This window comes from Vombatus ursinus, unplaced genomic scaffold (genome assembly GCF_900497805.2).
Source record: "Vombatus ursinus unplaced genomic scaffold, bare-nosed wombat genome assembly UNPS02014777.1, whole genome shotgun sequence".
Lineage (NCBI taxonomy): Eukaryota > Metazoa > Chordata > Mammalia > Diprotodontia > Vombatidae > Vombatus > Vombatus ursinus.
In genome coordinates this window covers 2,506,248-2,529,007 of record NW_020954555.1, presented here as the reverse complement: position 1 = coordinate 2,529,007, position 22,760 = coordinate 2,506,248, and the positions used below count along the sequence as shown (strand labels likewise).

The window sequence follows — 22,760 nt, the reverse complement described above, 5'->3', positions numbered from 1 at the left end:
TTTCACTGTTCCTAAGTCTGTGATGGGCTGTGCAGCAACCTTGGGACCTTCTCCCCTTGGAGAGAATCTGACCCTCCCAGACCCTCCAGGTTCCCAAGCAGACCCCAGGGCCTTTTAGGCTGCAGTAGTGACTTTATTGTCCCTGTCCAATTCCCCTCCTGCCCCAGCACCTGGCAGGGGCTGGCACAGCTACGTCCTGGGCACAAGATTGGTCCTGAGGGGCAGGAGCCCATCCACCCACTCGCAGGGCCGGGCCAACAGCGTCTGCCACAGGTGCTTCTCCTCAGGCGTGGAGTCCATCCATGGCACCTGAAGCCCGTAGCTGCTGCCTGATGGGCAGAAGGTACTATCTCATGGACAGGCACTGCCCTCCCCAGCAACCAAGATGCTCCATCAAATCAATATGCATTGTTTAAGCACCTCTGCCATATGGGAGGATCAGCTGACATCACCTCATGCCTTCTGCTCCCCACACACCCTCTACCACCGGAGTGATACCTGGGCATGAGGACCACTTTCTCCCAAACCCACCATCAGCCTTCCAGACACACAAGCACCCACCTCCCCTCCATCCTCGGTGCCCTGATCACCCTGGACCACTATGTCTAAGTCTTCCCTTTCCCTCTCACCACACAGTCACCCCTCACTGCATCTCCCCCAGTCCCTGAAGTCCATCTAGTCTCTTCTCTGGTGCCCCTCAGCTGAAATCCCTCTGCCCTGCTCACCAGTGCCCAGGCTGAGACGGGTGCCCCCCAGCAGGCGACTGCCCAGGGTGCCATAGTCCCAAAGGGATAGCTCCGCACAGGCCTGCTGCAAGTCAGCGGACTCGAAGCCGTCATAGACCATAGTGTGGTTGAAGACCGGGCTCAAGCTGCGGCGGACGACTCTTGTCCTTTGGCGGCTGGTTCGACTGTCATCTGGCAGCACCGAGCTAGGGGCATAGGTTGGGGAAGTGGGCCCGGTGGGGCAGCAGGTGGCCCACACCAGGCATCTGCAGGGGATGGAGGTGGTGGGAGGGGGGTGGCAGGGAGGTGAATGGGAGGGGGTGCTCTCTCACCACTGTATGTAGCAATCCAGGGGTCCCGAGCGAAACGGGATGAGGTTCTGTGCATCCTTCACCCAAAAGTGCAGCTCTCCACTGGGAGGGAGCCCCTCGCCTGCAGTCCCAGGAGAGAAGGAGACAGAGCTCTAGTTATGGTCAGCTGCGCTTTCTCTCCACTCCAAGGGCTTGAGGAAGGGTCCCATCAGGCTTCGTCACTGAGCTCCCAAGGGACAGACCCCAGAGAGGACTCCCTCACCTTCTACGCCAGCTGGGATGAACTTGAGGGCCAAAGACAGCTGCCCCCTGCTCAGGAGCCCGTCCGGGGAAGGCGGGGCCTGTGGGGAAGGGAGGAGCCAGCACGGGCGGCACCTGAGAGAAGGAAGCTTTGGGGATGGGGGCCTCAAGAGGAGCAAACATCAGGGGGTGGGACCTGAGAGGAGAGACCACCAGGGTCTGGGGCCTGAAAGGAGAGAGCTTGGAGGACTGGAGTCCGAGAGGAGGGAGCTCGGGGGACTGGGGCCAGAAAAGAGAACGCTTGGGGAGGTGGGGTTCAAAAGGATGTTTCTTGGGAGGGGGCTTGGCCAAAGGACGCCTAGATGAATGGGGTTCAAGAGGAGAGCTCTCTGGAGGCCAAAGAGAACTTTTGGGAGGGTGGGGCTTAACAGAAGGGCGCTCAGAGGATTGAGGCTCTAGAGGGGAATTCTTGTGGGAGGGGGTCGGGACCGAGAGAACTTTGGAGAGGTGGAGCTCAAGAAAAGGGATATCAGGGGACTGAAGGCTCTTGGGTGTTGCTATATCTGAGAGTATGGTGCTGGGGGTGGGGCGAGAGGAGAGATCACTGAAGTCAGGGACTTAAAAAGGACAAAACTTGTGGTGACGGGAGGCTGAGGAGTCCGGGGGGCAAGACCTGAGAGAAGGAAGCATCTGGGAGTGGGACCTGAGAGTATGAAGTGTCAGGGGGAGGGGCTCGGAGAAGAAAGCGTCAAGGGTGGGTCTTGGCAGAAGGGGACCCCAGCGGTTCGAGCCTGAGAAGAGGCAGCATCAGGGAGAGGGAACGGTAAGGAGGCTGCACTAGGGTTTGGGGACAGAGATGATGGTGCATCAGGGCTGGGAGCGTAGAAGGGAGTACGTGGTGGTGAGGGGCGGTGTTTGAAGAAAGTTGGGTCTGAGAGGAGGAGGGGCCAGGGGCAGGGCCTGAGAGAAACACTTGTCAAGGGGCGGGACTTGAGAGCAGGGAGCATCAGGGGATTGGACTGCCCAGAATGAAGACCGAGGCAACATGGGGGGGCGGGGCCCCAGGAAGGGTAGGCATAGGGGCGGGGCTGAGAGGTGGAAGCAGAGGGGATCAGGCTTTAGGGGAGGAAATGACCAAGGACAGGAGCCTAGAGGTGGGGACCCAAAAGGAACAAAAGTCTGCGGGAGGGACCTACAGAGGAGACTAAATCTGGGGGCGGGACCAAACAAAAGGAAACTGGGGGGGCGGGGCTGGAGAGCAGGGAACGGTAGGGGCTGGCGGCGTGTGAGGCAGGAGGTCAGGCAGGGGCTATTCAGAAGGTCCCGGTGGGCTGGTGTTGGGCTCTGGGGTCTCCTTACCCGGGGCTGCAGGGGCAGCCAGGCCGACTGGGAAGCCCAGTCCCACGTGCCCAAGGGCACCTCGACCTCGCCCAAGAAGAGGTTTCGGCCAAGGCTCTCGTGGTGCCACACGGAAAGGTGGAGCACGCGGCCACCAAGCTCCGACTGCTCCACCGAGTACTGGGAGCGGGGAAAGCGGGGTTAAGGTTACAGGTGGCCGGCATTCCGCACTTGGGGGGAGGGCTTTCCAGCCACGCCCTTCACGGCCACGCCCCCTCCCTCCTTGGCTCCGCCTTCAACGAGCTCTGGCCTTTCCCTCCTCGGCCCCAGGTCAGACTCAACCCCTCTTAGACCCACCTCCAGACCACGCCCATCCCTGACAAGTTGCACTTCCCCCGCCCCTTCAGCCAGGCTCAACTCCCGGCCCCGCCCCTTCCCCCCACCTCCCGGGCCGGCTTGTGGCTCCAGCTCTTCGGCCCCGCCCACCCCGCGCCCCTCGGCCCCTCCTCACCCGCAGGGTCTCGTTGAACACCGGGTTCAGGTTGCGTTTCTTCACCGCGGTCTTGCGCTTGCTTTGCGGGGACTTGTCTGGGAGGAGGTAGCTTTTCACGTAGCTGGGGAGGAGGGCGCGGGGCAGGGTTAGGGTCCAGGAGAGCCCGGTCTAGGTTCGGTCTGAGGCTCCCCCAGCCTCCCCCGCCCCCCACTCACGGGTCCGAGCGGCGCTTCCGGGCCGGGGCCAGCCCCTGGCACTGAATCACCTGCACCCTCAGCTCCCCGGGGACCGGTTGGTACAGCAGCGAGAACTGGATGGAACCGCGCACGGGCACCGCGCCCGCCTCGCCCTCGCTGTACAGGCTCAGCTGGCTGCCGCTCAGCTGCGGGCACGACGGGGCGGTCAGGGGCTCCGCGAGGGCACGGGCATGGGAAGGGGGCCCAGAGAGGGACAGGCGTGGGGAGGGGGCTCCGCGAGGGCATGGGAGTGGGGAGGGGGCTCAGCGAGGTCACGGGCCGGGGAAGGGGCACAACCTACACCGAGCGGCATGGAGTCTAGGAGACTCACTTAGGGTACAGGTATAGGGAGGGAGCCCAGTGAAAAGGCGACCTATCAGAGTCAGATAGAGAGCAAGCCAGGGTCTGGGCAACCCCCATGCCCCTCCCCAAGGTACAGGACCCCCATCCCCGCCCCTTACCGTGGAGGAGCTGAGGCTGGACACTGAGGAGCTACTACTTAGCATGCGGTTGATGGGGGGAGCGGAGCCCCGTCCCGGGGAACCTAAGGGCTCCTCCTCCCCGTTCTCCAGGCTTTGGAGACCCGGCTCACTCTGAGGAGGAGGAGGGGGAGAGAATAGTGAGGGGGCAGGGGAGCCATCTCCGGACTAACTAGGCTGCCGACGGCCCCTCTCCAAATCCCTCCCGGAGAAGCCCCCATCCCCCATTTCCTCCCTAAGTTCCCTGGCCCCTTACTTGAGGAGGCCCAACTCGGGGGTCCCGGGTGCACGGACCTCCCTCCCTGGGGCCTCTGAGAGCCCCGAGCTCTGAGGCAAGAGAAGGTGGGGAGTGGGGGAAAGAGGTGCTCCAGGCCGTGGCCTCCGCTCCACATTTTGGGAGCAGCCTGCTGGGAAAGCTCCGAGAGTCAGTCCTGCCTACCTGGACCAGGGGAGAGTTGGGCTCCTCCTCCTTCTTCCCGTTCCTTTTCCCCTTTCCCTCCAGCTCAAGCTCTGGCCCCAGCTCCGGCTCCGGCTCCGGCTCCGGTTCCTGGACCTTTCTGGCTCTAGCCTCCTCCTCCTCCTTCTTCTTTTCCTGTTTCTCCTCTTCCACCACCACCTCCTCCTTCTCCCAGCCCTCTACGCCGGAGCTGGGATCAGTACCTGGAGCGACAAGGAAAAGTGCAGGATGTGGAACACCACCACCTCTTATCCCTCCAAATCAGGGCAAGTAACTGTCCCAGCCTGGACACCCTCAAAGCTGAAAGAGAGCCCTCCCTCCTCAAAAAATAAACAAAAAACCTTGGGCAAAGGCTGAGCAAGTGCGGGCAGGAGTGGGTCATCCGTTTTGGGTCTCATCTGGAAAGTTTTTTTGCCCTTTTTGTATCCCTAGCATTTAGCACATAGTAGGCCCTTAATAAATGCTTGTTGACTGACCAACTCTTCACACACATGGCGATTTATCCCAGGGAAATTACATAGTGTTTGCACATCTACGACAATCTCAAGTTGGGAAAGGATTTCATAAACTCACACCCACGAGGGTGGGGTGGGGTGGTGGTGTCAGGAGATATTATTAGCTCAGAAAATTTTAGAACTGGAAGGAGCCTTAGAACATAAAATATCCAAAGTGGGGAGAGACCTTTGAACATGGACTGTCAGACCTGGGGAGAGACCTTAGAAGACAGCATTAGAGCCAGAACAGCTCATAGAACAAAGAATGTCCAAAATGGGAGAACCTTCAAAACATGGAATTTCAGAGTTGGAAGGGCCCTTAGAACACAAACTGTCAGAGCTGGAAGAGACTTCAGAACATGGAATGTCAGAGATGGAAGGCTTTAGACCATGGGGTGTTAGAAATGTTACATAATGGCAGACGTGGAGCTAAGGTTTGTAAAGCACTTCCCATTATCTCCTCTGAGTTTCACAACAACCCTCTCAGGTATTAACAAAAGCATCATGCCTGGGAACCAGATAGGGAACCAGTTCAGAGCAACATGACAAACCCACAGTCATAGCGGGCATCAAAGTCAAGAAGACCTGAGTTCAAATGTGATCACAGACCCAACCTGTGTGAGACACTAGCTGTGTGACCTTGAACCTTTAACCTCTGCCTAGGTTTCCTCAACTGTAAAATGGGGGTAATAACACCTACCTCCCAGGGTTGTCATGAGGATCACATAAGATAATATTTGTAAAGTACCTGGTGCATAAGCACTTAATAAACGCTTTTTTCCTTCCTTCTATGGTCACACCACTAATATTTGACAAAGGCATGATTTGGGCCCATATCTTCCTAACTCCACCTCCAGTATCATATCATGCTGCCTCTTAGTTTCAAGCCTGGAATCACTTAATATTGTGTAGTACAACTATCTGTGTTGGTGTCTTATCTCTTTGATAGATTGCGAATTCCTTGAGGGTAGAGGACAAAATCATATCTGAATTTTATATCTCTCCCCAGCAGGGTATTCTGCACCCAGATGGAACCCAATAAATGTTAACTGATTAACTGTCAGAGACTCTAACATACAGAAGGTTAGAACACAGGTTGTCCTACCTGGAAGTTACCTCAGAACAATAACAACAAAAAAGAGCTGGGAAAAGCCTTAATCCATCTAGTCCAAGGGTTCTGAGGCCCACAAACCCAAAGGTCCAGAGGTGTGGGGAAGGTCTGTTATTTTTAAAAATATTTTGATAACTATTTTAATAATAATTTAAATAATGTTTACATAACTGGTTTCCTTTGCAATCCTTCTTATTTTATTTTATGCATTTAAAAATTTAATCTGAAAAGGGACCCAGCAATTTCACCAAGCCACCAGAGTGGTCCATGGAACAACAAAGACCAGCTAACTGATGCCCTTGTCCCCACCTCTCATTATACTGAGGAAGAGAACAGGTTTTTAAGTGGTGAAGAACAGGAGCTCTGGCTTGGCCAGACCCAAGCTTTAGCTCTGACCTCTTTCCATTGCCTTGGGTACACTACTTCCTTTGTTGAGGTAGCTACTGGTGCAGTGGATAGAGTGCTGGGCCTAAAATTCAGGAAGGTCTGAGTTCAAATCCAGCCCCAGACCCTGGGTAAGTTGTCTAACTTCTTTTTGCCTCACTCATCTGCAAAATGGCACCTACCTTCCAGGGTTGTGCGGATCAAATGAAATAATACTTGGGGGAAAATGTTTAGCACAGTGCCTGGCAACAGAGCAGTTGACATTCTGTGTTCTAAGGGCCCTCCCAGCTCTGACAATGAGTTCATGAAAGGTGACTTACCCAAGGTCACACAGCATTAGTGGCAGAACTAGCATTAGAATGCAGTCTCCTGACTTCCAGTTCAGATCTCTTCCCTCCAGCCAAGCTGCCTGGATTTTTCATTTGTTTTTCCTAGTACCAGTGCCTACTTCCCCCAGTATTCTCTTTCTCTGCACTGCACCCCCCTACACACACACACAAGGCTGCTCACCTGCCTGGGCCTGAGAGCCTGGCTTTTCCTCAGTTGGGGCTGGGGCTGGAGCCTGGAGGGACAGAGAAGAAGAAGGCTGGGAGGGTGGTAGGGGTGAGGAGGAGAGAGTGAAGAATGGGAGGTCAGAGGTCAAACTTTGGGGACCAGGTCCTGAGCCTGAGGGTGGGACTGAGAACCCTGAGCTGTGGGACCAGCTTAGCCTGTCCCAGAGCTGCCTCTTCCTACTCTCACTGAACAGCTTGCTTGACTCCCCCTCAGGCCCAGGGCTGATCTAAAGCTTGTGGGAGGAGGTGGCTGGGAACCTGACTCAGGGCCTTATAGACTCAGCCCTCCTGGGCTCCAGTCCCACAAAAGTCCAACCCTATCCCCAGGCAGTTTACCTCCTGCCTTACTCAGTTGATAAACTGTGCTCCATTCATCACAGCTACATCCCCAGGGGTTCTCCCCACCTCCCCACCTCCCCACTCACCTGGGCTTCACTGCCCCTCTCTGGGGTGGGCACCTCCAAGGAGAGCCTGAGACTGCAGGGAAAAGGATATCAGGGAAAGGACTCTGGTCTTCTGGGGCTCTCAGTCCCATTGGTGCCCCAGCTGACATCCCCTAGGCTCCCTTCCCCTCTTACCTGGAGCCCACCTCTTCCTCCTCAGGCTCTCCTTCACTCCCCAGCTCTGGCTCACCTGTACCAAAGTAATGGTCTCAGTGTTCCCTACCCCCAGTGTCCTTGCACCCATTGGGTGAGCTAGGTACAATGTTCCAGTCCTCTCAGCAGACACATTCTGCCCCTTATGTCTAGGTCAAGGAAGAAATGGGTGGGAGACCACAGGGACAATGTGGGTGGATGACACAATGCCCAGGAAGCTGATTTCACGATGTCACAAGGAGGACCAGGGAAGGGTAGGAGATGTGTGCCAGGCTAATTAGGGACACATGGCAGGGGCACCAAGGCCCACAAGCTGGGGACCCAAATGCCTACTTCCTGCCTGGCACTGTTCACAGACGGGGGAGGGGGAGCTCCAAACGGAAACTCCTAGGGGCCTTTGGTCCCTGGAGCAGTGGCTCCTCACCCCTGGACCTCTTCTTCCTGCGGATGGAGGCTCGAACAAGGTCAGAGCCCAGGCGGGCATGGCGGTGCCGCTGGGAGCGGGCATCTCTGAACCAGTCGCCTGTCAGGGTCTTTAGCTGCCCAGGGTCCACCAGTGATGCTCGAAGCTTGCTGAGGAGATGACAATGTGGCCATTAATTGTTGCTGTCCCTGCTAGATTCTTTAATGCCTTGGGCTTGGCAACTCTCCCTACCCAGCTGCATCCCCCCTGGTCCCCTTCACCCCTATCCTCCTCTCCCCTTTCCCACGTCGTCTTTCCTCAGTTATTCTCAGTAGCTAGATGCTCACAGAATTACAGAACCTTAGAGCTGGAGGGGACCTCAGCAGCCATTTACAACCCACATCAACAAAGGATCACTGTGCCTCTCTCTGCTTGAAGACCCCACGAAGCCAGCCTGCACCACCTTGGACAGCTCCCACAGCAGCCGAGATGTGCCCCTGCAGCTTGTACCCACTGCTCCAAGCTCTCCCCTTTGGACTTCAACGGAACAAGCTTAACCCCTATTCTACATGACACATGAGAAGCTGGTTGGAATAGGGGTTAGAGTGCTGGCTGTAAAAACAGGAAAACCTGAGTGCAAGTCCTAATTGCACTCCTGGCTTGGGGGCTTGGGAAAATCATTTTTACCTCTTGGTGCTATTTAAAACTCAAAATGGGGAGAAAAAAAAAACTGCTTGCATTGGTCCCATGCATCGTCTCCCCTTTCTACTCACTCACCAAACTGATCTTCCTAAAGTTCACATCTGACCATGTCACCTCTCTATACTATAAACAACAGTGGATCCCATTGCCTCTAGGATCAAATACAACATAACAGAAAAACTTCTGTATGATAATAACAATGAGAACAACTACTAACCTGTATTTAGCACCTATTATGCACCAGGCACTGTGCTAAGCACTCTACAGTTATTTTCTCATTTGGTCCTCACAGTACCCCTGGGTGATAGGTGCTATTATTATCCCCATTTTATGGCCTTTAAAGCCCTTCCTAACCGAATCCCCTCCTACTTTTCCAGTCTTCTTAGACCTTACTCCCTGATATAAACTCTCTGATCCAGTGACACTGGCCTCCTGGCTGGTTCTCACATAAGACATTCCAGCTCCCACCTCTGGGCATTTTTTTCTGGCTGTTCCTTATGCCTGGAACTCTCTACCTCCACATCTTTGCCTCCCTGGCTTCCTTCCTTCAAGTTCCAGCAAAAAATCCTACGTTCTACAAGACCAAACCTGATTCTCCTAAAAGTTAGTGGCTTCCTTCTGTTGAATGATCTCCAATTTATCCTGCACAAATCCTGTGTTTGCACAGTGATTTGCATGTTATATTCCCCAATTAGATTGGGGACTTGCTATTTATATTCCCCAGTGCTTAGCACGATTGCCGCCGCATAGTAGGCCCTTAATAAATGCTTGTTGACTGGCTTACTAGTGTCGGATGTTTCCTCATCTGAGAGTTCCCTATAACAAGGAAATCCCAAACCCAGGATCCGTCTCTTATCTACATGACAGCCTGTCATGCTCCCTCTCCCCTCCCCCTCCTCAGTCACCTCTTCTCCAGGTCCTTCAGTCCCCTTGATCCTAATCATCCTCTCCTGGGCAAGTTCTAGCTTGTTAAGTTCCTCCTCAAACATAGCACCCAGAAATAGACCCAGTACTCCACATGTCATCAGACCAGGGCCAAATCAGCCTTTCTGAATACAGCATAGAATCAGCCATTATTCTCTGCCATGCCACACTGTTGTGCTTGTGGTCCACTAAAACCCCTGGCTCTCTTTCTTTCCATAGGACCTAATCTCTTGGTATATCTTTCCCATCCTGTGCTTATGGGGTTGATGGTTTGAACCTGAGCAGGACTTTGTATTTATCCTTATTAAATTTCACATTATTAGACTGGGGCCATTGTTGCAGCCTGTTGGGTCCTTTCGGTACCCTGACTTTGCCATCTAACATGTTACCCGTCTCTCCCAGCTTCACATCATTCACCCATTTGACAACAATTCCATTATGACTTCAACCAAATCATTGATAAGAATTTTTTTTGTTTTGTTTTGTTAAGGCAATTGGGGTTAAGTGACTTGCCTAGGGTCACACAGCTAGTACGTGTCAAGTGTTTGGTCTGAGGCCAGATTTGAACTCAGGTCCTTCTGATTCCAGGGCCGGTGCTCTATCCACTGCGCCATCTCGCTGCCCCCATTGATAAGAATGTTGAACAGCCCTGGACAGCCAAGGACAGATCCCTGGGGGCACTCCTCTACAGATTTTTCTCCAAGTTGACATCAATGCACTGACTACTATTTGGGTCATTCGTTGAATCCCAAATCCCCATAACTGAGTGATTATTGAGCTCACATCTCTCCATCGTGTCCACAGGATAAAGTAACAGATGCTCTCAAATATTTTACTGAAATCTAGGTATACTATGATTTCTGAGACGCTTTGCCACTGTATTTTCTAAGCTTCTAGGTTCTAAGGCCCCTCCCAGCTCTGACATTCCATGTTCTAAGGCCCCTCCCAGCTCTGACATTCCATGTTCTAAGGTCCTTCCCAGCTCTGACATTCTGTGTTCTAAGGTTTTTTCTAGGCCCACATTCTATGTTCTAAGTGCCCTTACTGGTCTAACATCTGGTGCTCTAAGGTCACTCGCAGTTCTGATGTTCTCAGAAGCTATGATTCTCTCCCATCCACCTCTGCTCCCCACCCTCCCCATTCCCTGCTCCCACTCTCACCTGACCCTTCCCTCCTCCAGTTGGCGCAGACGGGCATCCCTGCTCAGGACACTGGTGATGGCCTCCTGCTCCTCCTCGGTAAGGAAGCTGAGATCCAGCAATGCATCTCCCTCCACTTCATACGCCATGGGATGGCAGGGCTGAGCAGCCCCCAGAACCAGCAGTGGGAGAGGGATCCTTCTGACGTTGCAGGCACACTCACTGACATCAGTTGGTAGCGATGTGCAGGCTGCCTGTGGGCAGCTTTTCCCTAAGGAAATTGCCTGAAGATCAGGCCACTGGGCCCAGCAGCAAGCATTACCCATTCCCCGACTCAGACCTGAGCCTCTCCCTGAGTCACTTGCCCTCACAACTCCCTGTCCCCTGGGCTTGACATGGCCCTGAGTCTCTGCCTCTGTTGGAGTGGGGCTGAGAAGGACAGCAGAGGGGGTCAGTCCAGTGGATGCCAGCAGGGGTAGGATCAGTATAGACTGAGCAAGCCTAAGGCTCGAAGATCAGAGTCCAGACAAGTACACATTGCACATGTGCATACATGTGCCCAAAGTACAGGCAAGCATATGTGAGCACATGGACAGGAGGGCAAATGCCCACTCAGACAAAAGCATAGGTATGTGGAGGTGTCCCCAGGGGTACATATATGCATACACTGGGCACGTGGACACGGCTGGTTCATACAGTGGCAAGCATGCATGCAGCAGACCCACATACACACACCCTACTAGCCATAGGTTACATACACATATGCCTAGGCCCACAGATAAACTCACTTCCCCACATCCGCTCTGCCCCCACCCTGGAAGGCTCTGGCCTCTGCCTTCCTGTATGAGGCAACCTCCCCCAACTTCCTCCCCAACCTTCTTCTACACCCACTCCCTACCTTCTACCTTCACCTCCAGCCCTAGACTAGAACTCACTCCAGCAAGCTCCCCTGATAGTGATGCTCAGGATTCCCCACCTACTCTCCTGCCCCGTCCTGGGCCCCTGGCTTCGGGGATGTGTCTGGAGCCCATCTGTGCCTGGCAGGGCCCCAGGGGCCATTCATGGCAGCTCTTGGTGCCAGGCAGCACACTGTCCTGTGACCTCATTCAGAGGGTGTGTGTGTGGGGGTGCTCCCCAGGGAGGAAAGCATGCTAGGTCTTTCACAGCTTCCTTAGGCATAGGGCATGAAGGCATCACCCCCATCCAAGAGGAAAACATTTGTTCAGTGACTGGGGAGGCGGAGGAATGAGCCCCAGGCCAGGTAGGGAGGATAGACAGAGGTGTTGGCTGCTCTGCCAGAGCTGGTCTCAGGATCCACAAAACCCTCCCAAGGCTTCCTGGCCTTCCCTTCCCTGCACTGGGGGCTCCGGGGTGCGCCAGAGACAGCATGCAGCTCTTGTGCTGCGTCCTCACCTACCTATGCCACTCCCATCCTGAGTCAGCACCCAACATACAGGCCCTGGGCTCCCTCCCCCTTGCTATCTCTTCTAGGGAGGGAACCTCACCCCCATCTCCTTGCTAAGAACAGGGATCTAGCTCAGACCCACCAAAACCCTTGATTCCTTTCTCTCCAGAGCATGGCTGGGGGGTGAGATTGGGGGAAGCAGTAACTTAAGGAGAAGATGAAAGAATTTCTTTAAAAAGAAGAGAGCAGTTTCTTTTGCAAATAGGGGTGGCGGGAGGGATGGGGGATGCTCAAATGCTCCAAGAGATCTGGGGTAAGAACACCTAGGAAGTCCAGACAGGCAGCTCCAACAAGCTCAGGTGCTGTTTACCATCCCCTGGGTCAGACAGACAAACAGACCGACACATTGGAGTTAGGCCCCAGGGGTGAGGACTCAGGGGAGAGGCGGCTGCAAGGTCGAATGCCATGGAACTAGGCAGACTAGGAAGCTCAGGAAAGGCCTCTGGGCCCGGCTGTCTCTGGACTGCATGCATAATGGATTGTACTGTTTGTTCTATGACTGGGTTGCTTGTGTCTACTTTTTCCCCTTCAGGTGCTTGTGTACCTGTATGTCTATGCCTGTGTCTGTTATCTGGGTCCTCTGTGTCTCCCCAAGATCTCCATGGACTCCTGAGTGTGGTATGCTGTGTACCTGTCTATTTTAGTGTGATCCACATACCTGGTATGTATTACGGGATCTGGACTCCTGTGGAAAGTCGGCTGTGTATCTCAGTGTATTGCTGGGAGCTGGGCTGTATTGTATACCTTTGTTTGTGGCACACCCTTGGGTCATATGGGCTAGGACATACTACCAGCCAGGGGAGCATTGGTGCCACCTGTGTGTATGTGTGTGTGTTGGGGGGGGTATCTGTGACCCCAAGCCTGCCTGGTGCCATGGCCACAGGAAAAGGGAGCAAGTTTCCCATCCCCAGCTCCCTCTCCTCTGGCCCCTCTTCAGAGAGGGTGAAATACCAAACAAACCCAGGCATCCCCACTCTTCCGCAAAATATCTAGGGCAGAAGTTCTAGACACATCTGTCTGTCTGGTCATCAGTCTTGGTTCCCAGATATGCACTCCGTCCCCCCACTAAGGTGGATCTCTCTGGTAGTTTTGGGGGGAGGGACAGAAGGGGTACCCCAAAGTTTGTGGAAGGCCTAGGGTGGCCACGGAAGATAGTGCCCACCTGTTCCCTGCCCAGAGAGGAGCACAGTCCCTCTGTCAGAGGGCCCTACTGCCCCTGAGGGGGCATTACCTGTCAGGATCCAGGATGGGGAGCTCTGTGCTGAGGTGACCCCAATTCCTCTGTTGTGTTGGCCAGGCAGGCAGGGCAGCCAGATCCGAGAATAAGAAGGGGCGACTGAGTTCTAAAGCTGACTCAACCTGGGGAGGAGGAAACACCTACAGAGTTTGCTGCAAAACCGGGCCTGGAGCCTCTCTCTGCCCAGCCTGGACTCCCTGCTCCCCAGAGAGACCTCTGCTGTCTGGCCAAGTGAGGCATCAAGCTCTGGGGCCCCAAACCCAGACACACAGTTCCTAGCTCCAGCCCTCCCTCAGACTTACTTCGTGGCTTTGAAGAATTTGCTTTATTGTTCTGGGCCTCAGTGACTTCAGCAGTGAAATGGGCAGACCTAGCTTTGCCCTGCCTGCTCCACTGCAAGGAAAGTCTGAAACTTGGTTAAGCATTTGTATCCCCTTTGAAATGATTATTCCCTTCCTCCAGATATGCCTCCCCAGTGATTGGGGAAGAGGACAGAACATGAAGCAAGGCAGCTCCCTTTTCCCCCTCCCCTCCAAATTCCCCTATCTCCTTAAAAAAATTATTTATTGGGCAGCTAGGTGGCGCAGTGGATAGAGCACTGGCCCTGGATTCAGGAGGACCTGAGTTCAAATCTGACCTCAGACATAACAATAGCTGTGTGACCTTGGGCAAGTCACTTAACCCCATGCCTAGCCCCCCCCCAAAAAAAGAAAAGAAAAAGAAAAAAAAGATTTATCCAAAAAGGTAGGCACCTAGTGGCTGGAACTCCCCTGGAGAGGCTCAACTGACCTCAGAAGCTCACCCCTGGGGCACCCAGAGATGGCTTCTCACAAGAAGTGGTGTTTCAAGGTAGGATGGAGACTCCACGTGGTAGGGAAAACCCTTAAAGGATGAAGATGGTGGTGCAGTGGATAGAGCCCTGGGCCTGGAGGCAGGAAGACTCATCTTCCTGAGTGAGAATCTGGCTTCAGACACTACTAGTTGTGTGACCCTGGGCAAGTCACTTCACCCTGGTGGACTCAGTTTCCCCATATGTAGAATGGGCTGGACAAAGAAATGTATCTTTGCCAAGAAAAGCCCAAATGGGGTCACAGAAGAGTCGGATATGACTCAAACAACTGAACAAGTGTGAGGGAGACCACAAAAAAAACAAAAATTTGGAGCAATGGGACTTGGGGGTCTAGTCCTGGCTCCGTTACTGTCTGCAGGACATTGAAAAAATCATTATTTTCCTCTAGGCTTCAGTTTCCTCATTTGAAAACTGAGGGATCAGAGCAAATGACCTCTAAGACACTGTTCAATTTAAAAACCGACGATCTTACTGTGCCGCCTCTATCTGCAGTTCCCACCATCGCCACAAGAGGCTGCCCCAAAGCTGCCCAGTTTCTCTGGGACCAGCCTTGACTGGCACTGTCCCCACCCCCCATAGCCTCTTATGGCAGTGAGCACAGGGTAGCTAGACCTCTCCTCACCACCTGACAGGATCTGCTTCCTTCTGGAGGGGCCCGATGGACGTCATTTCCCTCTCACAGGGCAGTGGGATGAGGGTAAAGGAAAACTTAGGCGTGATGAGTTTTCTCTCCGTGGAGATCTTTAATAGTTGAAGGACTAGTCAACTGAAGCAAAGATTCTATTATCACTTTACTTTGAAATAAATACTTCCACCCTATCCCTATCTCCTTCGTTTCGTGGATTTGAAAAATACATAGAGTCAACTGAAGGAGCTTGGTCCTTGAAGACATTCCTAAATTCAGGTCCTTCTAGTCAAGCAGGGGCTGGGCGGTCACTCATCAGGCGGAAGGCAGAAAAAAGAATTGGGTTGGAATAGATGGCTTTTGAAATGGCTTCACAACCCTGTGAAATTCTGTGATCCAAGTCAGAGGACCTGAGTTCAAATCCCATTCTGCTTCCTGTGTAGCCTTAGAGGAGTTACCTCCTCTCTCTGGGCCTGTTTCCTCACTTGCAAAATCAGGGGTTTGGATCAGATGGCCCCATTTATCTCTAAATTCCAGAGTCCTCGGCATCCCTTCTACATCACCTAGCCTTCAGACACCTCAGTCCCCTCCACGTGTAAAGAGGGATGGACCTAATGAGCCTTTCTACCTCAAGGTCTCCGGTGTCTCGGCAGCCCGCCAAGCAGACGCCTTTTCACCACCAGGAAACCCCCAAACGCTGTGGAGAGAATACCCAACCGTCCCTGTCTCCTTGTGCCCACGAGGAGGGCTCCTGGTCTCCCCTGCCCACCGCTTAAAACCTCACTCCTCTGCTCCCACGAAGGCCCTTGGATAAAGCCTGGAGATCCTGGTCAGTGGAAGGGGGCCTTCTCCACTTTTTTCCCTTATCCCAGCACAGGCTAGTTATCTAAGAAAAACACTTAGAACCCTAGATTGTTGCTTTTGGAGCACTTGAAAAAAAGCCCACACCTCTTAAAACAAACAACACAACTCACCTCTTCAAAAAACCTTCCTGAAGGGGCAGAGTTAATGGCTTCCTCCCATCCACCCAGTCCACCCTGGACTCCCATGGATTGCGCCCAGTTTCTTCTTGGGGTACACCCTTTCCCTCATCTCCCCACCCAGACTCTGTCCCAAAGACGTCTATGACCTCAATATTGGCTATTCCTGTTTCCAATTTACTTCTTGCCCAGCTTGGCACAAGTGGACAGACATCACTTTGACCTCTAACTCAACACACCTAAAACAGAGCTCAACCTCTGCTCCTTCCTTTTCCTGACTCACAGAATATTGGGGTAGAAGGGACTATGGAGGTCATCTAGTTTGACCTATACATGAGCAGGAACTAGGATATCAACAAGTGGTCATTAAACCTCCCCTTGAAGACCTCCAGTGATGGGGAACTCACTACAGCTTTTGGACAGCTCTTATTGTTAAGAAGGGGCAGGTGGGTGGTGGAGTAGATAAGAGTGCCATGTCCTGGAGTTAGGAAAACTCCTCTTCCTGAGTTCAAATTCTGACTCTGACACTTACTAGCTGTTTGATCCCGGGCAAGTCACTTAACCTTGTTTGCCTGAGTTTGTCTCATCTGTAATATGAGGTGAAGGAAATGGCAAACCATTCTGGTATCTTTGCGAAGAAAACCCCAAATGGGGTCACAGAGTCAGACATGACTGAAAAACGCCTGAACAACAAAATTGTTAGAAGTTTTTTCCTTATATTGAACCCTCACTTACTTCTCTTTAACTTTACCCCTGGTTCTCCTCCCAGGACAAACAGAATTAACCTGCTCCTTCTACCCTGGGACAATCCTAGTTTAAGGCAGGGATCACATCCCTCAATATATCATGTCTTCTCTAGGCTAACCATCCCAAGGGCCTTTGATCACTCCTGTCTCCTGGGCTTGTCTTCAGTCCTTGTTCACCAGTCTGGTCGCCCTCCTTCCAACATGCTTAAACTTGTTCACGTCCTGCCTAACATTCCATCCTGTGCTTCACTGCGTCCCTGTGGTTCCCTCCCTCATCTGGACTATTGCAACAGCTTCCTCACCCTTTCTCCCTGCCTTCAGTCTCTCCTTCAATCCCTCCTGTACACACTGGAAAGCTAACTAATCCTTTTTAAACACAGGGATAATCTGTCACTTCCTTGTCAATGGCTCCCCGTGACCTAAAAGTTAGCCAGAAAATTTTTAGGGACAAAAGGGACCCAGACCACTAGCAGACAGAGACAGACAGAACACACACACACACACACACACACACACACACAAACACACACACACACACACACACACACGAACGAAGCCTCTTGACAACCACCCTAGGACTAAGGCATCTCGTTTCTGCTCAAATATTTCCAGTGACGGGGAGCTTACTGCCTCATAAGGCAGCTCATAAAAAGATTCTTAGAACTTATTACTGGAAGAGACCTAAAAGGTCACATGGTCCCATCCCTCCATGTTACCGATGAGGGAACTGTGGCAGACAGAAATGAAGGGATTTACTCAAGGTCATCCAGGTAAGAGCATTACACTTTCAACTAGGCTGACAATTTAAAGTCAGGCTCATCGCTGGCTTTGACCTTCTTTTCTGGCCTCTGCTCCAGTCAAACCAGCTTTGCCATGTCCTCTAAGGAGAGTATGGTTTACATTCTCTTGCCTCCCACATTTTGCTCTCACTGGGATCTCAAATGTCCTACCCTTCACATCTACTAGGCTAGATCACAGCCTTCCTTCCTGTCCTCGAGGTATCTACTCCACAGCTTTCCCAGATGATCACGTCCTTCTCCTGAATGCCTACAGGCAAGGACTGTATGTAGACATTAATCTGGCACTTCATTATGTACTTCCTTGGGGCCTGTTGGCCCAAACTAGGCTGTAAGCCCCCAGGGAGCAGGAAACTGGTTTCTGTAGTCTTCCTAGGGCCCAATTATCCCACAGATCTTTTAGTTGACCGAATCCTTAAGGGTATGTCCTGCGGTAGAATGCTCAGTCCTGAACCAGATATGTAACTAGAATCATTGCTCCTGACTCAGGCTGGCTCTCCAGCCACCGTGCTATCTGGCCTTGTGCCTCACGAAGAGGCACAAATTGGAAGGCCCAGTCTCAGGAGGCAGTGAACTCCCTGCCAGTGGCAGCATTCAGGCAGACGCTAGACGACCCCCTGGAGATGTTACAGAGAAGACAATTCAGATCCTGTTATCTTCTAGAAAACACAAGGACCAGGTCTTTAAAGTCCTGCCCTCTCCCCTGCACATGTGACCAGGTAAGGAGGAGCTAACCCCTTCCCCTCTCCCAGACTGTGACTTCAGCCCCCCCAGGCAGGGCTAGAGCTAGGAGAATATGGGGGCCAGGGGCATCCTCTGTTTTTAAGAATGACCAGGGGCAGCTAGGTGGTGCAGTGGATAGAACACCGGCCCTGAAGTCAGAAGGACCTGAGTTCAAATCCAGCCTCAGACCAAACACTTGACACTTACTAGCTGTGTGACCCTGGGCAAGTCACTTAACCCCAATTGCCTTAAAAAAAATGACTGCAAGGTACCCCAAGGGATTCCTTTGCAAGCCTCACCCTTCCTGGAAAACGAGGAGACTGCTCTGGTGGGCCAGGGCTCTGGCGGGCCAGGCCTCTGGCTCCAAGCCTAGGAGAAAAGGGCTCAGGCCCTTGAGGATCTTTAGAGGGAGATGGGTTGTAGGACTCAGAATCAAACAAGGGAAAAGGACTGGGCACAGACTAGAGTCAAGCCTCTTTATTGGCCCTGCACTCAGCTGCCCTTCAGAGGGGTAGGTCACAGTAGGCTAGATCTGCTTGGCAAAGGGATGGAGGGGCCAGGCCCCAATCACCTAACATTAAGTGAGAAGGGGTGACTAAACAGAGAGGTGCCACAGTGAGGAAATATCCCGAGGGCATGCCCTTCCAGGAGAGGCTTACAAGGACTGGTCAGTGTGGCACTGGGCACAGTGACACATAGCCCTTTGGATTTCCCACTGTAGTTCTGTCCCCTAGTTCACACCAGGATTACAGGGAGGAAATATTAGCCTGCAGAAGTAGGGCCTCCTGCTTGGGCCAGGAATTGTTAGCATTTGTCTCCTTCCATGGTAAAACAGGGGAGAAGTAGGGGCAGCCAACCATCCTCTATCTTAAGCGAGAGGGCAAGGCCCTGAGCAAGTGAAGGGACCTGAGCAGAAGGGCCATGCCTCTTAGGAGGGGGTGGAAGCAGGGCACCTGCCCCTCCACCTCTTGGCTCTCATGGCAGTCATTAGCCCAACCCTTCCAATTATACACAGTTTATTACCTGCTCCTGGCAGAGAAGGGGAACCAGAGGTTAGAGGGTGGGTGGCGGTGAGGGCAAACCAGGGCCCCTCATTCCCAAAGCCAGGCCCTGCCCTACTGCCTTTGGTGGGCCATCTTGGCGAACACTGGGCCTTAGCTAGGTGGCCCTTCTGCCCCTCCCCTGAGACAGAGATCTGGAGCTATGTGGAGGGGATGGGGGAGACAGGGATGAGAAGGAAAGGCCTGGAAAGCCTGTGGTGGGGCACAGGCAGGCTGTGTCAGGCTCAGTGGGAAAGATCAGGAAGGGGAGGGAAGGATTCTGGCCTTGGGAGGAGAACCAGCCCCCTTCCCTGACAGCATCCTGAAAGATCCCACAAAGTGAGAAGAGGTCAGCTGCTCCATCCTGGGGAGTGGGGAGAAGAAGAAGGGCCCTGGCTGACTAAAACAGAACTAAGAGTAACTGGCCCCTTCCGGGGTGGTCATCTCAGTCTCTTGAGTTTGGGCTGCTAAGAACCGTGGCTCCAAGTTCCCAGGCAGGCTCCGGTACTTTGGGGAGGGAGTGGTATCTGCAACCAAAGGAGGTAGGAGTCTAGGCCCAGCAGCCAGCTCTGGGAGGGTGGGGCAGGGAGTGTGTGTGTGTATGTCAGGCCCAGTTTCCTTCCAACTGGAGCCAGGTTTAGGGTGCAGCCATCACCGCAGGTTGAAGACAAAGGCAGTAGTGATGATGATGCCCAAGAGGAGGACAAAGGGAAGCCAGGTCTTCACAAATGCCCCAACACTGTAGTAGAGACAGAGAAGGGAAAAAGAATGATGGATCGGGATAATAAAGACAGGCTGAAGCAGGCCCCAAATCGGTTTGATCTCGGGGTTCTGTCTAGCCCTTTTAGACTTGTGATGAAGGAAGAAGGCTGGTCACAGTAGGGGAAGTGAGACAAAGGAGACCTGTGGAATTCAACACCCTCCCTGACCCACCCCCCACCACTCACATAGCTCACACCTGTCCCAGACACCAGCCTAGCCAGTGTCTGCACATTGCACTGGGGTTTAGCTTCCACAGGGAAGAACCAGTGTGCACCCAAGTTCTGAGCTGTTACGGGGGCAATCCAACAAAAAGTTCTTAGGTGCCTACTAGGGTCCAGGTTCTGGTTCGGCCGAGGCCTCGATGTGTGAGCTAGGCAGGCACAGTTACCCTCTCTGGGCCTTTGGGCCTCCTGCTGTTGGAACTGGAGACTCTAAGAAGGGTCTCCAATAAAGACACAAGGAAGCACACACCCCAACAGACAGGTATATACAGTAAGCAAGGGCGAGTGTGTGCACATAAAAGTGTATGCACGCTCAAGCACACTCTGGTACACAAGACACGCTTCCTTTCCTCAGCTCAGAGGCTGGCTTGGCTGGATTGGGAGCTAGGGAGCCAGGGAGCTAGGTTTCCTGAGTATCACCCTCAGGGCCTAGCACAAGGCTTGTAGATGCCACTGGCTGACATTCATGAGTGAGCCCCACCCCCTCCTGCCCAGTACTCTCCTTCTGATGACACCAGGGGATGCTGGCCTTACCTGAGAGGGCAGTGACCGCCGCCCCCCCCAACCCCTGCGCTCCCTCAGTGACCATTAGACACGTCATACAGGAATGGATCTAAGCTCTGCCAGCCTTACCACCTTGGCAGGGCAAGCAGGGACAAGGCGGTGCAGTGGAAAGTTGATCCCATCTGGAATTCCAAGACCCTGGACGAGGCCCTTCCTCTCTCCGACCCTCCATATCCTCATACTTGAGGGCTGTGAAGTGCTGAACAAACATGAGCTCTCACTATCAGGAACACATCTGCACAACTCGCTTCACACATTAACCACCTCCTGTGCACCAGCTGCAATGGAATCAAAGACAACATTTGCCAGATTTCTGAAGACCTGTCTGAGCTCTAGCTCCCAGACAGCCAAATAAAGCCCCTTCTCTGTTGCCTTGGGTGATGCTGCATCTTAGGAGCGCTTCTGGGGGCTTGGAAATCCTCAAGAGCTAACAATTCCCTTGTCCAGGGTCACACCAAACTCGTGAGGGCAGAGGCAGGGTTCACATTCGGCTCTTGGAATTCCAGATGGGATCAACTTTCCACTGCACCGCCTTGTCCCTGCTTGCCCTGCCAAGGTGGTAAGGCTGGCAGAGCTCAGATCCATTCCTGTATGACGTGTCTAATGGTCACTGAGGGAGCCCAGGGGCGGTCACTGCCCTCTCAGGTAAGGCCAGCAACCCCTGGTGTCATCAGAGGGAAAGTATATGTCTTCATCATGGCACTTTCCTTGACACAGCCCTGAGAAGACAGAAACAGAAGTCTCACTGCCCTTTCTTTATGAACAAGGACACAAAGGGGAAGTGATTTCCCAAGGTCACTCAGCTAATTCTAATCATACTAATTGTTTACCAACAGCTCAGGCACAACCAGAATTTACAGAGCCTTCCCACACCCTATCCCATAGCTGAGAGGCCTTCTGCCCTGGAGGCTCGGGCAGAGGCTCTGCCCACAGGTACACCCCGAGAGTGCCTGGCCCAAACTCACCTGACATACTTCCCGTAAATCAGGCAAAAGAAGCAGACCTTCACCATGTTCCAGTGGGAGCTGTTGTTGTAACGCATCAGATTCAGGGCCAGGGCCACATGGGAGTGGCAATTATCACAGCAGAGGTTATGCTGCAGGAATGAGGGACAGCAGGCATTAGGTGCCAGCCTTGCGGATGCATAGGGAGTCCAAGCTGCCACCGCTCCCCTCCCGCCCCACCTACCATGCGATGTTTATATTCCTCGGATGCCTCGTGGACCGCAGTATCCCAGGCGTTCGGCCGGCTGGCGTGTACTTTGGAGGGGTCCAACTTCCAGTACCTGAGGGGAGAAGGAGCCATGGGGCCCCAGTGTCTCAAAGGCTGATTTTATCTCTTCTCCACTCTGCCCAGCTCAGGGCTTGCACCTGGGATTGGGTTTTTGAGAGAAGAGCATCCCTGCCTCACCTGCCCCTCCAAAGGCCAGTGTGAATCAGGACAGGCCCAATGCCATGACTCTGGCCCAAAGGAGGTGGCGGACTAAGGCCCCTGCCCACCCTTTAGTGACTACAGCTGGGTGGGGGACACATACTCCCTGGACTGGGCTGCTACACTAATTCTCTCCCAAGGAACCCTAGAACCTCCATTCTAAGTCCATAGTCCAGCCTGATCCCTTTCCAAAGCCAGGTCAGCTTCACTTGGGGGCAGGTAAGCCACACTGGGCCCTAGCACTGAAGAGCATGACATAATCCTATGGCTCCCACTGTTGGGGACAGGACCTTATTTGTAAATAGCGTACCTCGGGATGGCACGTTCCATGGAATCTACCGTAAGGGAGGTCAGCTATGGAGAACTGAGAACACTAATGCAAACCCCGCACGGGCACTGAAGCTGGTTTTGTCACCTCTGGACAGATCCTCTTTGCTACAGATTCCAGACTCCTCCCGGGAGCTCTGAGAGCACAGCCCTCACTGACCTGCTCGCCTTGCCTGCCCACTTCTAGCTATTTCCATGGAGTTCCTTCCTCTCAAGCTTAGTAAAGCCATGGGTAGAAAGAGCACTTCCCCTGATGAATAAGGGAAGTGAAAGTTAACCCAGGGACCAGAGAAACAGCAGAGCTCCAGGGGAGGCCTCTAGCATGGCTGCAGGTGGGGAATGGAGGCTGCTGCTGCTGCTGCTACAGACTCGACCCACTGCTTGGGGCGGGGGGGGGGGGGGGGGG

At 53.4% G+C, this 22,760-nt stretch overlaps 2 protein-coding genes across 6 annotated transcripts in view; both read right to left on the bottom strand.

Annotated features, from left to right (window-relative positions):
• Positions 1-112: 112 nt before the first annotated feature.
• On the bottom strand, positions 113-13,734 carry SYTL1 (synaptotagmin like 1). Of its 4 annotated transcripts, none has more exons than XM_027864875.1 (15): positions 13,283-13,716; positions 10,608-10,857; positions 7,843-7,991; positions 7,401-7,455; positions 7,248-7,299; positions 6,779-6,854; positions 4,262-4,482; positions 3,805-3,936; positions 3,323-3,489; positions 3,126-3,228; positions 2,636-2,794; positions 1,299-1,377; positions 1,058-1,157; positions 726-931; positions 113-329 (listed from the first exon to the last, which is right to left on the bottom strand). In XM_027864875.1, the coding sequence occupies exons 2-15, from the start codon at positions 10,733-10,735 to the stop codon at positions 190-192; spliced, it is 1,767 nt and encodes a 588-aa protein (XP_027720676.1). In that variant the 5' UTR covers positions 10,736-10,857; positions 13,283-13,716; the 3' UTR covers positions 113-189. The 4 variants fall into 4 exon arrangements, with proteins under 4 accessions (XP_027720676.1, XP_027720677.1, XP_027720678.1 ...); XM_027864876.1 differs by having other exon boundaries at positions 6,779-6,830; positions 13,283-13,713; XM_027864878.1 differs by lacking the exon at positions 113-329 and having other exon boundaries at positions 821-931; positions 1,299-1,411; positions 13,283-13,734.
• Positions 13,735-18,471: 4,737 nt separating this feature from the next.
• Positions 18,472-22,760, bottom strand: part of TMEM222 (transmembrane protein 222) — an 11,315-nt gene continuing 7,026 nt past the window's right edge. The window contains exons 4-7 of one of the 2 annotated variants that reach the window (XM_027864926.1): positions 21,785-21,881; positions 21,562-21,692; positions 21,304-21,315; positions 18,472-19,788 (exon numbers count right to left, since the gene is read on the bottom strand). In XM_027864926.1, the coding sequence (XP_027720727.1) occupies positions 19,701-19,788; positions 21,304-21,315; positions 21,562-21,692; positions 21,785-21,881 (328 nt within the window). In that variant the 3' untranslated portion in view covers positions 18,472-19,700. The remainder of the gene's footprint in view (positions 19,789-21,303; positions 21,316-21,561; positions 21,693-21,784; positions 21,882-22,760) is intronic. The other variant, XM_027864927.1, reaches the window with a different exon arrangement.

Bases quoted from the DNA above. Each gene is read 5' to 3' on its own strand.
- SYTL1 (XM_027864875.1), bottom strand. From the start codon at position 10,735: ATGGCGTATGAAGTGGAGGGAGATGCATTGCTGGATCTCAGCTTCCTT. The intron at 7,992-10,607 runs GTGAGAGTGGGA...TCATCTCCTCAG, and splicing joins CTGGAGGAGGGAAGGGTCAG to CAAGCTTCGAGCATCACTGG. The intron at 3,937-4,261 runs GTAGGCAGGACT...CCTCCTCCTCAG, and splicing joins CCAACTCTCCCCTGGTCCAG to AGTGAGCCGGGTCTCCAAAG.